General features: G+C 42.3%; 1 protein-coding gene across 1 annotated transcript in view; it reads right to left on the bottom strand.

Annotated features, from left to right (window-relative positions):
- Positions 1-13,642, bottom strand: part of pamr1a (peptidase domain containing associated with muscle regeneration 1a) — a 139,020-nt gene extending 125,378 nt beyond the window's left edge. Inside the window, exon 1 of the mRNA XM_020512965.2 lies at positions 13,463-13,642. Within this exon, the coding sequence (XP_020368554.2) occupies positions 13,463-13,628 (166 nt within the window). The 5' untranslated portion in view covers positions 13,629-13,642. The remainder of the gene's footprint in view (positions 1-13,462) is intronic.
- Between the last annotated feature and the right edge of the window lie 640 nt (positions 13,643-14,282).

Here is a 14,282-nt window from a genome sequence, read left to right as displayed (position 1 = left end):
TGCATCACAGCTTGGTACGGCAACTAGTCTGCCCAAGACCACAGGAAATTACAGCGCATTGTGAACGCAGCCCAGTCTATCAAGAAAACCAGTCTTTCTTCCATTGACTCTGTCTACATTTCTCTCCCTTGGGAAAGTAGCCAATATAATCAAAGACCCTTCCCACCCCGGTTATACTCTCTGCCACTCTCTTCCATTGGGCAAAAGATACAAAAGTTTGAAAACATGTACCAGTTGATTTAAGAACAGCTTCTTCCCCGCTGTCATCAGACTTATGAATGCACCTCTCATATATTAGAGTTTATCTTTCTCTGCATCTTCCCGATGGATGTAACACTATATTCTGCATTCTGTTCTATTACCTTGATGTACATATGTAAGGTATGATTTGCCTGGATAGCACGCAAAATAATACTTTTTTTCTGTATCTTAGGACATGTGACAGTAATAAATCAAATCAAATCAAACCAAACCAAACCAAATCATAGCAGTCTGTCACTCTGAGCCTACCTGGACACTCACAGGTTCCCTGCCTTGCCTTGCCTGTTTGTACTTTGCCCTTTAGCCAGAGATACCGGGCTGAGAGTATTGCTGTATCACTGTGTTATTTAGCATAGCCAAAGGTCAAGAAGCTTGTCTTGGTTGTCATCAATCTTCAGTCAAGGCAAACAGACTTCACTCAGGAGGACATGGCACAGTAAGTCAAGGGTAGCATCCTTTACCTGTCCAACAGCTTGGAAACTAACAGTTAACTATTCAGGACAATTAGAGACAGGATCATCTCCTCAAGAGGTGAAGAGCCCCTTGGGCAGCTCACCACATGTCTTTCAGCCCTACTGTGGCCATTTTCCATGTAGAATGAGAGGGAGGTAGCTATTAAGGGTGATGAAAGTTGGTGGCACTGGTGATACTGATGCAAGTGGGGTGGTGTCCCAAGTAAGAGTATAGGATGCATAGATGGCATGCAGAGTTAGTGCTGCTGACATTAGTGTGGGCGACAACAAATGCCAACAGTAAAAATGACAGAGCAGGAACCTTGGTGAGAGGTGAGGACAGTAGCAGAGAAAGAGTTACTCGTTAAAAATAAGATGCTGGCATTTACACTGACAGAGTGAGATAAGGTCTTTGGCCTTCTTACTACATTGCTGTGCATTCCTCCAGATGGCTGAGACTTCATTGACCCAGGGGACAACCATGAACCAGGCAAGCATGGTCTGGTGTCATGACCTCCTCTGCTGTTTCTGGGGAAAGAGGACATCCTGCATCTGCACCATCCTGTCTACTAGGACCTCCAGGTTCCTGCTCTACAAGATGTAGCCCCAAATATCTCTTGTCTGCCATGTCTAGGCCAAATATCAGGAACCATCCAGGGTAGCTCTAGACTAACAGTGTTTGTCTGGATGCACAATGGCCTTTTAAAGTTGGTGCCAGCACCAACGGTGCCAGTCCGTTCCAGGATAATCCAGCAGTGGCAAGTAGTTCCAGGTATGGCGAGTAGTAGAATGGGGCTAGAACAAGTGAAAGGGGTGCCATAAGGGTGGGGACGTTGTTAATAAGGTGAATTTAGTAGGATACAGCAAGAAATCTTGTTAGGTCTTATTAGGAGTAACCCTGCATGAAACCTGACAAAACTGACACCCAGCCTAAAAAAAATTGTAAGATTCGGTCCTTTGTACCTGTCTTCATGCCAAGAGATACACAACACATTTCAGAAATAATGGGGAAATCGAGGGTCTAACAAAAATGAGGAACTTTAAAGTATCAGTATAACAAACAGGACTGTAGAAATTAATGGTATTAAATGATAATTTGCTTATCATTTTATGATTTTCAGAGCCAACCCAGATTTATGAAAAGGAATTAATGTTTGACAGAACTGTATGAGTTTTTGTTGAGGATGTAACAAATAGGATGGATATGGGAAATCAATAAGTGTAATATTTTGCATGGTCAAAAAGCATTCTATAAGTTGTCTCACAAAAGGCTACTATACAAAATTAGGAATCAAATAATATGGATTAAAAGTTGATTTATGGACAGAAAATAGACAGGCTGTAACCTGTGGGGTACAGGACTATATGTAATTTACATTATGATCTGAAAAAGGAAACTGAGTGTGCTATATTCAAACAGTCATAAACTTGTTGAACAGCAGAGCAAGCTAGAGTGGCCAAGTAGCGACTCCTCTGTGTAATAACTGACGGTAGAATGTTTGTGGGTGGAAAAGCAACAGGCGGTTATGATTCAAAGACATATAGGTAAGATGAGTGGGTACACCATGGCAGATGGAATACAATATGGTGAAGAGTAAATTTGGTCCACTTTGGTTGGTAATAAAAGAAAGCAGAATATTATCTGCATGGTGAGAGGTCAAAAACATTTATATTTGGAGAGACCTGGGTTTCCTCACACATCGGAAGGTCAACATGCAAGTTCAGCAAACAGTTATGCATATGTTAGCTTTAATTATAAAGCCAATGGAATATCAGAGTAAAGAAGTCTTACAGCTATTAGAGAGAGCATTAATGAGACCACGCGTAGAATACTGTGTGTAGCTTTGGTCTCCTTACCTAAGGAAGGATATATTTGCATTGAAGGGATTGCAACAAAGACTGGTTCCAAGGATCAAGGGGTTTCCTTATGAATGCACAAGTTAGGGGCCAGAGTAGATCATTCAGCTTCTCAAGCCTGCTTTGCAATCCAATGCAATCATGGCTGATTTGATTACAATCTCAAATTTGTATTCCCGCTTTCCCAATAACCTTTAACCACCTTGCTTAACAAGAATCTATCTACCTCTGCCTTAAAAATATTTAAAGATTCTGCTTCCATCACCTATTCAGGAAGAAAATTCTAGATACTCATGACCCTTATTTCACCTAATCTCTTTTTTAAATGAAAAGAGGAGGTGTAGTCTAGGCCTATATTTCCTGGAGTTTAGAAGACTTCTAACTGAAGCATAGAAAATTCTCTCGGGCCTTCACAGAGTGGATCTTTAGAAATAGCAGAAGACAAAATGATAACAACCTTTGTTTTCATATCCTGTGGGGCCTTTTGTCCATGTCCAATGACACGGCCCACGAACATGAATTGGACTTTTGCAAACTCGCTCTTAGGTTTATCATTAAGCTTGCTTCTTGAAGTTGATCGAACAATTTGGAAAAATGTTCTAGACGTTCCTTCTATATGTGACTAAAATCACCAGACTGTCAACATACACCGCAAAATTGGTTGATCCAAAAATAACTTTATTTGTTAGTCTTTAAAATATGGCTGGCACATTTTTCATACCAAATGCCATGACTTTAAACTGGTACAGTCCACTTGGCATTATGAAAACCAAAATTTCCTCAGTTCTGTCAGATAAAGGAACCTGCCAATATCCTCTGTCGAACATTGAAATATAAGTTGCTCGTCCCACTTTCTCAATGCAGTCTTCCAAATGTGGAATAGGATATGTATCAGATTTTGTAACTGCACTGTCTTTGCGATAGTCCACACATAATTGTTGGGTACCACCTGGTTTCGGCATCATTACTATGGATGATCTCCATTCACTGCAAAGCTCTTTGATTATATTGTTTTTGAGCATGCGTTCAATCTCTTTTTGAACCTGTGCCAATTTTAGAGGGTTAAGTCTATAAGGATGTTGTTAAATTGGAACATTTCCTATATCTACATCATGTGTAATTAGATTAGTACTTCCCAGTTTATTCCCACATATCTCCCCATGTGATTGTTATAACTCTTTCAGGTCATTTTGATTTTCCTCTGGAAGATAACTCAATAATTATCCCAATTTTTGAGAACTGCCTCATTGTCCAATTTAATTTGAGGAATGTCCAATTCAGAATAATCTGAACTTGGTTCTTCACTCTGTTGTAACAAGTAACACATTCTCCTTTTGCTTTCCTTCCCTATCAAAATATCTTTTGAGCATATGTGAGATTTCTTTCTATCTGGCAACCTTATCAAATAATCCACCTCACTCAATTTCCTTTTGATTTGATAAGGCCACTTTTGATTTGATAGGCCCACTAAAATTTGGCTTTAAAGGTTCACCTACCACTGGGAGTAACACTGACACTTTATCTCCACTAGTAAAATTATGAACTTTTGATCTCTTGACTGCTTCCTGTTTCATCATATGCAATGCTAAGTTGAAATGCTGTCTAGCCAACTCACCTCTCTATTTAATCTTTCCCTAAAATTTAACACATAGTCCAAATGTGTGGTCTTTCTACTCTGACTCACCATTTTCTCCTTCATTAATTTCAGTGGTCGTCTCACCTCATGCCCAAAAACTAATTCAAATGGACTGAATTTAGTTGATTCACCAGGTGTATCCCTAATTGAAAAATGCACAAATGGAATTCCTTTATCCCAGTCCTTTAGATAGTCTTGACTATAAGCCCTCAACATGTTCTTAAAGTTTGGTGCACCCTTTTCAATTCTCCTTGAGATTCTGGATGGTGCACAGTGGGTTTCGATTGTTTTATTTTTAAACTACCCATAACTTCCTTGAATAATTTTGATGTAAAATTTGACCCTTGATCTGATTGTATTTCTGTGGATAGTCCGTATCTGGTAAAAAATTTGAGCAAATCTTCTACGATCCTTTTAGCCGTGATACTGCATAATGGAATGACCTCTAAAATCTCGTCGATATATCTATTACAGTCAACAAATACTGATTCCCACATTTTGTTTTAGGTAGGCATCCTACTCAATCAATTAAGACTCAAGACAATTAAGATTAATTAGGATATCTGGTTGCCGTGTATGAATTGGAACAAAAGGTCTGTTTCCGTACTGTAAATTTCTATGACTCTTGTAAAATGTTCTTCAAATTTGGGACTGACTATAGGGACTGCTTTTTTTATCATTGCCCGAGGCTTTCCAATTACATGGCACATGTGACAGGCCTGGCAAAAGTCGACTACATCCTTATGCAGTCCAGGTAAATAAAAATGTTTTTGATTTTGGTTTGATTTGATTTGATTATTGTCACATCTACCTAAGTACAATGAAACATTTTGTTTCGTGTGAATTACAGGCAGATCATGACATACAAGGACACAAGGATCATATGGTGATTGGACAGAGTAAGTAATATAAAGTTGCGGCTGCAAAGGTGGTGAACAAAAAGCAAAATCAACATTAGATTTGAAATTTGAAAGTTCCATTCAGAAGTCTAGTAAAAGCAGGGAAGAAGCTATTCTTGAACCTTTGGATAAGTACATTTAAGCTTTTGTATGATGGAAGAGGTTGGAAGAGATTATGACCGGTATGGGAGGGGTCTTTGATGATGTTGGCTGCTTCTCCACATCAACGAAAAGTGTAGATAGAGTCAATGGATTTAACATTGGCCTGCATGATAGTCTGGCATGTGTTCACAACCTTCTATAGTTTCTTATGATCCTTATGCTTTCTATGGTGCAAGTGTAAAAGTTGGTGAAGGTCCTTATGGGCTTACTGAATTTCCTTAGCTTGCTGAGGATGACAGGCATTGTTGTGCTTTCTTGACCATTGCAGGAAGGTGGGTGGTCCAGGACAGATTGTTGGTGATCATCACTCCTAAGAAGTTGACACTCTCAACTATCCCCACCTCAGCTCCATTGATGTAGATAGGAGTGTGTCCTCTTCCTTGCTTCTTGCAGTCGATGATCAGTTCTTTAGCTTTGCTGACATGGAGGGAGAGATTGTTATCTTTGCATCATGTCACCAAGCATTCTATCTCATTACTATATTGTGTCTCGTCATTGTTTGATATCCAGCCTACAACAGTGGTGCTGTCAGCAAACATGTAGATGGAGTTTGGATGAAATTTGGCCACACAGTCATGAGTGTAAGGGGAGTACAGGAGGGGGCTGAGTACATATCCTTGTGGGGCCCCAGTGTTGAGGTGTTTTTTCTTGAATTGTCCTTAGTCCCGAATGACCTACTACTAGTAAATCATGTGCTACCTGTAACACCTCCTTTCTAGAACCGACCAGTGATACAACTTGATGAACTTCTGCCCAATTATTATCTGTCTGAATATGTGATGGTTTCCATTTCCTCATCAAGACTTCATTTTTAAGATAGCAACGTTGTGGGATACACTCAGATTCTTCATCTGTGTATGCTTTTTGATACAACTGCTTTAGTCTTTCCTCTTCCTGTTGTAATTCAGCTAATTTCTCTCAACTAAAAATATCCACTCTGTCCTCTACCTGTCTTGTTTTTCTTCTCTCAACCATTTGATCATACGTAGTTTCTGATAATTGCACTTTAACTTGCTTATCTTTATTCCTTGATTTCTCCTCCTGCTTCAATCTGTGGCTTTGTAACCATGTCACCACACAGTCAGTAAAATTCCCAGGATTTTTTTTTAGTATTCATTCACAGGATGTGGGCCTCGCTGGCTAGGCCAGTATTTATTGCCCAGAGGGCAGTTAGGAGTCAACCACATTGCTGTGGATTCGGAGTCTCATGTAGGACAGACCAGGTGAAAATGGTAGTTTCCTTCCCTATAGGACATTAGTGAACGAGGTGGGTTTTTCTGACAATGGTTCATGGTCACCATTAGACTCCTAACTCCAGATTTGTATGAATTCAAATTTCACCATCCACTGTGGTCGGATTCGAACCTGGGTCGCCCAGAACATTACCCAAGTCTCCAAATTAATAGTCCAGTGACAATACCACTAGGCCATCGTTTCCCTTCCTATATATACTTCCTGTAACACCTCAGTCGCCTAATTTTCCACTAGCTTTTCAATGACAGTAGACATCACTCCCACTTGTGATCCATTACCATTACAATGGATAAACTGTATTTCCAGAACTGAGAATTTCTCTATTATTCCTGCCACCACTTCACAAATTTTCACCGGACTTTCCAAAGTCACTTTATATAATGGAGCACTGCTCTTCTCACCATGAATTCTACGTATTGCCACTTTTTTTTTGGCAATACTCCATCTGAATTACACATCTCCTCATCTCTCACCACCAAAGATTGACTTACTCCTGTATCTCTGAAAATCTTAATTTCTTTACCTAATCCTCCTGTCATACATGAGTAAACCTTACCCATGCAAGTAAATTCTTTAAAGAGATCTGGTACTTTCTTCTCAACCAACCCCTAATCAGGTTGTATATTCGTTTGCAGCTTTTTAGCTTCTAATGTGCTTTCCTTTATCATTTCAACAAAACTCACTGGCTTATCCTGTTTTCCCACATCCGTCTTCCCAGTGCTTTTTCTAAACCACCAACGCAACAATTTCATGAGGCCTACTTTATTATAGTGAAAACACCTGAGCTTTTTTACTTTCTTTCCCCCTCATGGGGAGTTACACTGATGGACAACCGTGTGACACTGATGGAGGACAGAGTGACTTTTGGAGGAGCAAGTGACACAGATGGAAGAAAGAATGTTATTGATGAAGGAGGAAGTGGTACTAATGGAGGTCACGACACTAATGAAAGAGAGGTGACATTGATGAAGGAGCCACTGAACACAGGGAGTGGCAGTGACTGGACAGAGTGATTGACAGTGACTTGACCTAGTGAGTAGCAATGCTGGGGCAGGAGGAACCGCAACCTCTGGGTAATTAAGGATGGATAATAAATGCTAGACCTGTTAGCGATGGGCCTTCATACTGTGAATGAATAAAAAAACCTCATTGTGCCCATTCATTCAACTTCCCTGTACGCTCATTTGAGTCCGATGTCAAATTACATGTGCATCCCATGTCTATTCACTGGTAGCTACCCAGTCCACTTGCTGCTGGTCTCATGTTTTTAATTGTTTTTCGAACTGTTTTGAGTAGACATGGGAATTCACAATGACAGAACACAGGGTAGGGTGTAACTGAAGACAGAGAGTAGCAGTGACTGGACATGAGGACAGTAAATAACTAAACATGGGAAGGAGAATTTACTAGATTCAAGCCTGGCAATAACTGGATATGGGAACTCCCTGGATAAGAGGATTTCTATTAACTGGATATGGAACTGGCCATGACTGGGAATGGGAAGAAGCAGTGATTGGGTACTTGGTTGAGCAGTGATTGGACAAGTGGAGTGGCATGAATTCAGGACAGGTACTAGCAGTGAGGACAAAGGAGAGGAAATGACTGGACAAGGGACTGGCAGTGATTGGAGCAGGCATTGGCACTGGCTGGAGATACAGAGAGGCAGTGACTAGATACTGAAACTAGTAATAAGTAATAATGGGCAAGACTTGGCACCTGGATTCATAGTGAATGAGTCCTGACTTGCAGAGAGTGGATAGTAGGAGCAGCAGCTCACCACTACCTTCTCAGGGGAAATTAAGAAAGTGGAATAGATACTGGCTTAATCAATAATGATCACATTCCAAAAGCAATTCAATAAAACAATTTAAAACATGAGGCCAGCAGCAAATGAACAGGGTAGCTACCAGTGAGTAGTCACAGGGTGCACATATAATTTGACATGGGGCTCGAATGAGTGGACAGGGAAGTAGAATGAATGGCCAAAATGAGACTTTTTTTATTGATTCACAGTATGAGGGCGTCGCTAGCAGGTCCAGTGGGCAGTTAAGAATCAATCACTTTGCTGTGGGTCTGGAGTCACATGTAGGCCAGACCAGGCAAGGATGGCAGTTTCCTTCTCCAAAGGAAATTAGTGAACCAGATAGGTTTCTCTTGACAAATGACAATGGATTCATAGTCATCGCTAGACTCTTAACTCCAGATTTTTATTAATTCAAATCCCACCATCTGCCATGGTGGGATTCAAACCCATATCCCCTGAACATTACTCGGGTCTCTGGATTAACAGTCCAGTGATAATACTACTGGGTCATCACCTCCCTTAAAGTTAATTGGTAATGAATATACATGAGGGCTGCAGTGAGTGGATATGGGACTGCAGTAAGTGAACATAGGTAGCAACAACATATGAACATGGGGCCGCAGTGAGTGGCCATGGTACTACAGTGTGTGGCCATATGACAGTGAGCGGACACTGGGAGTGACAGCAAATGGACATGGAACCAGTGATTGGACATAAGTCTGCAGTGGGTAGACACAGGGGGTGACAGTGAGTGAAAATGGAGCTGCAGTGTCTGGACACAGGAACTGCTTTGAGTGGTTACAGATACAGACAGTAGTCTGTAATGAGTGGGTACAAGGCTGCAATGAGTGGACACAGAGAGTGAAAATGAATGGACACAAAAAATATCAGTGAATGAATGTGACATTGCAAAGAGTGGAAACAGGGAGTAACATTGAGTATATATGTGACTGATGTAAATAGACATGGAACGATGTTGAGATGACATGAGATTGCAGTGAGTGGCATATGGTGAGACAGCGAGTGAGTAGATAAAGGAAATGACAGGAAGTGGATATCGCACTGCAGTGAAATGAGCACAGGGAATGACAGTGAGTGGACACAAGAAAATCAGCTGAGTGGTCACAAAACTGCAGTGAGAGCATACAGGGAATGATAGTGTGTGCACGCAGAAAGAGTGGACACAGAGTGACAGTGAGCAGACACAGGGAGTCAAGGTGACTAGGCATGGATCCTAGCATGAAACTACAGGAAAGAACTGTAAGTAGTCATGGCACTGCAGTGAATTGAAACAGAGAATGACAAGGAGTTTACATGAGTGACTGTGAGTAGATATAAGGCTATACAGTGTGGACCATGAGCCTGCAGTGGGTAGAGATGGACTGAAGTAAGTGACACCTTCAGGGGCAGTAAGTAGGCACAGGGATTGACATGAGCGGATGTAAGACAATCAGATAAAAACCGAAAGGACTGCGGATGCTGTAAATCAGGAACAAAAACAAAGTTGCTGGAAAAGCTCAGCAGGTCTGGCAGCATCTGTGAAGGCAAAAACAGAGTTAATGTTTTGGGTCTGGTGACCCTTCCTCAGAACAATCAGATGTTGGATAACAATGACAAGATAGTGGGAGTGATAGTGAGTGGACATGAGCCTACAGTGAGTTGGCATGGAACTACAGAGGGAACTACAGTGAAGGGCCATCGAAGTGTGAGATGTAGACATGAGACTGTAGTGAGTCGAAACAGGAAGTAACAGTGAGTGCACAATGCACTGTTGTGAACTGTCACAGGAAATGATATTAAATTGATGTGAGGGTAACCCTGAGTTGGCACAGGACATTAAAGTTAATGTACATAACAGGAGGTGGACGTGGGAATGGCAGTGACTGAACACTGGGAGTGAGTAAATGTACATGAGACTGCAGGGAGAGTACGCAAGGAGTGACAATAAATGTGCACAGAGACAGTGAAAACAGCTTGTGACACTGAATGGACATGAGAGTGACAGTGAGTGGACATGGGAATGAGAGTAACAGAACATGGAACAGTAGCATGAAGCTACAGGAAGGCACAGTGAGTGGTCATGGCACTGCAAATGAATGGAAACATGGAATGACAAAGAGTTTACATCTGTGTGGCGACTAGTGGACATGAGGTTATAGTGAGTGAACACAGGAAGTGATAGCAAGTATATATGGGACTGCAGTGAGTAGATACAGAAAGTAAAGTGAGTGAACATGGCACCATAGTGAATTCACACAAGGAATGACAATGTGTTCACACGAAAACAGGGTGTGGCAGTATGAAAACATGGGACCTACAGTGAGTTGAGTGCCACCAAGTGATCAAGCTGATATTGTAGGAACACAGGGGATGACAATATAGAGATACAGGGAACAACAGTGAAGTGGACAACAAAATGCAATGAGTCAACAGGGAGTAACAGTGAGTGCATTTGGGTCTGTGCTAAATGGATATGAGAATGAATAAACAGAGGGAGTGACAGTGAGGGGACAGTGGCAGTGAAAGTCAGTGGACATGGGACTGCATTGAGTAAACACAAGGACTGCAGTGAGTGGGCATATAGAGTGACAGTGAATGGAAATGGAATGGCAGTGAATTGACACAGGCAGTTATGCGGATTCAATCTGGGACTGCAATGAATGGACAAAGGGATTGTCACAGAGAGGACATAAGCCTGCATTAACTTCACAAAGGGAATGACACTGAGTGAACACAGGACTTCAGTGAGTGGACACTCTGACTGACAGGAAGTAGACATGGGACTAGAATGAGCAGACAGAATGACAGTGATTGTACATGCAATGGACAATGCAATAGAGAATGGACACAAGGAATTACAGTGAGATTTTTCCTCTGAGATGGCAGCGCCGGCAAAGTAGGCAGCGTTTGGGGTCTTGGGTCTGCTTGCTCCAGACAGGCTGCTTCCTCCCTTCTTTCCTTACCCTTTTTGTCTTCTTTCTCTTTTTCATCTACTTCCTGTTAGCAGCAGCTGAAGTGGTGACATCATGGAGGACAGCGGCTGGAGTTGGACACTTGGTGAGGCTGCTGCCTGGCCTGGTAGCGGATCCAGGCATTCCTGGGTGTGGTAGGCCTGGAGCCAGAGACTCCAAGCATTGGTGATTCCAGGCATCATCAAAGCGACAGTATGGTAGGCCCGGAGTGGGAACTCCAGGCATCGGTGAGGCAGCGGTGTGGTAGGCCCGGAGTGGGGACTCCAGGCATCGGTGAGGCGGTGGCCTGGCCTGGGCTGGCAGCAGATCCAGTGACTCCTGGGTGTGGTAGGCCTGGAGCCAGGGACTCTGGGCATCCGAGATTCCAGGCTTTGGTGAAGTAGCAGTGTGGTAGGCCTGTAGTAAGGATTCCAGGTCAGCGTTGAGGCAGTGGTGGCATCGTTGCAGCAGAGCCATAAACTCCTTGGTTATGATAGGCCCAGAACTGGGGTTTTCTGGTTATTGGCAAGGTGGCGGTGGCAACTCCTGGTTATGATAGGCCCGGAGCTGAGGTGTCCTCATTATTGGCGAGGTGGTGGTGGCAGCTCCTGGTTGTGGTAGGCCTGGAGCTAGTGTCTCCAAGTTATTGGCGAGACGGTGGTCGCAGCTCCTGGTTGTGGTAGGCCCAAATCCGGGGATAAGTGTGGATCCAGCACGGGACCTGGCATCAGCACCCATTCAGCAAAGTGGGCCCAGCGATGAAGAGATGGCACCTGAAAAGTGGCAACTCGAACATTGATCAGTCCGGTGCAGGCAGCAGCAAGGCAGTAGAGGTGCAGAGGTGCAGTTGTCATTGGTAAGTCAGCTCAGGGTTCAGGGTTCATGGACAAGGCCGCAGAACGAAGTAGACTCTCTTTCAGCCATGGCTTTTTATTCTTTTTATTCTTAAACTGTTCAAAATGGTGTAGGATTGTTGTGACAGTTGGAGCTTATCACTGTGTTTTACTGTTTGGTTCATTGTAGAGTACAAGTGACAATAAATCATCATTCATTCAATCATTGAGTGGATATGGGACTTTCATGATTTCGGGATTGACAGTGTTTGGGAGTTTGTCCCTTTAGGCTAGGGACATGCATACAAGATGTATACTGGACATGGGGTAGAGGGGAGAGCAGGCTCAAGGATATATTTCTTCAAAGATCAAGAGGAATAGTGTCGATCAAACCAACATCATTTTCTGAGTAAAGTGCAAAGATAATTTTTATTCCAAATTATCTTAACTATAAAATGAAACAAAGTCAGTGTAATAAGATATTTCTCCTATTCAACAGATTAGTGGGAAGTTAGAGCCAATTGGCTCAGCTCTTGAAGGTAATTAATTACTTGTTTCACAACCACAAATGATTCCAGTCTAGAAGCCACAATCCAAGGCAGTATAAGATCCACCATGACATTTCTCTTAAAAATAAAATACCCTTTCTAGCACAGCTAATTTAAATTGAAGGTACAACCAGCAGAAGGAGCATCTCACAACTAAGTTGGAAATAATGATTGGGCATTTCTTTACCATGAGTCTGAAATTCAACATCAAGAGCATAACTTTGCATGTGAAGTCAATTATACTGTCCTCCCTACACTTCCGAACTAGAAAGCACCTTTTAAAATGAAAGAATGATTGGACGCTCCAGCCCATTGAGTGATTGCCCTAGTTCAGTGTCCCTCAGAACTCGTGTCAAGTTCTGGCTCACTACTGCTCAGAGCCCGTGTGAAGCAGTGGCTCGCTGTTGTTCAGAGTCAGTTCTAGTTCACTGTTGTTCAGCGCGCTGTGAAGCTCTGGTTCACGGTTGTTCAGTTAACGGGTTGAAGCTCTGACTCAGTGTTGTTTGGTGACCCTCTGGCTCACCGCCGTTCAGAGAACCCTCTGAAGCTCTGGCTTTCTCTTGGTCAGAGCTCTGCGTGAAACCCTGACTCATTGCTACTCAGAGCCCTGGGTGAAGCCCTGAGTGTCTGTGGCTTGGAGCCCCATATGAAGCCATAGCTCACTGTTACTCTAGAGTCCTATTCTTTAATTCACAGCTGCTCAAAGTCCTGCGTGAAGCTCTGGCACACTGCTGCGCTGAGTCTGATCATCAATGTACCCATAATTTAATGTATCTTTCATGCATTAAATTGTTTTGAGCCTTACCTTTTGGAAAAGTTAAGACACTTGGCATTTGAATTATAAGCAGACTTAGTACCGTCCAGGCCAACATCCTGTTCAAACTGCAGCTCCTTTCACCCTTCAGGTTTGTCCTTAACATTATAGTCAGTGCCTCTCCTTCACACGATTCCCCAAGACGCACTGAGTTCATGTTACAGAACCCCAGATAGTTTCCACCACAGGATTTTAAAAAATCCATCAAAAGCACAGACAACTCTCACATGAGAAATGTATGACATCATCCTCAGCAGGGGCTTCAATCTTTCCATTAAAGCTGGCTTGTCCCCAGCATTTAAACAGAAAGCAGCAAGTGTGTTGTTCAGAGTTAGATGTGCCTTTAACAGTTGCACAAACCTTTCGCAAGTACACCTCACATTCAGCATTTGAAATTATTATGATTGCACAACTGAAATGTTGTCCTTTTAAACTAAGCTGATTTAATTGCACATTCTGGACAGTACTATAACTTTAAAATCTGGAGTAGGAGTTGATATTTGCTATTTTTTGTCTATTTTCTCAGCCAACTTTGTCACTGCTCCAAAGATTTGGCTCCTTCCTGGGATTTGTTTTCATAGATGCTACTTAACCCTAACTTGCTCATCAAGTGTTATACACAACTTCATATACAACAGAATCGTGGCCAAGATTCCTGGTCCCAAAGCATGACCAAATGTGAACTATTTTGAACTCAGGATTTTCCTGATAACTCAGCTGCTTGCTAAGTAAACAGACTAGGGGTGGTTTGAATCTCATATTCAGCAGTGGACTTTGTTCTTCAGTCAGGAGCACAGAAATAAGATATTTC

This window comes from Rhincodon typus, chromosome 17 (genome assembly GCF_021869965.1).
Source record: "Rhincodon typus isolate 14 chromosome 17, sRhiTyp1.1, whole genome shotgun sequence".
Classification (NCBI taxonomy): Eukaryota; Metazoa; Chordata; class Chondrichthyes; order Orectolobiformes; family Rhincodontidae; genus Rhincodon; species Rhincodon typus.
The sequence above is the reverse complement of the archived record's forward strand: the minus strand, read 5'-3'. Positions and strand labels throughout refer to the sequence as shown.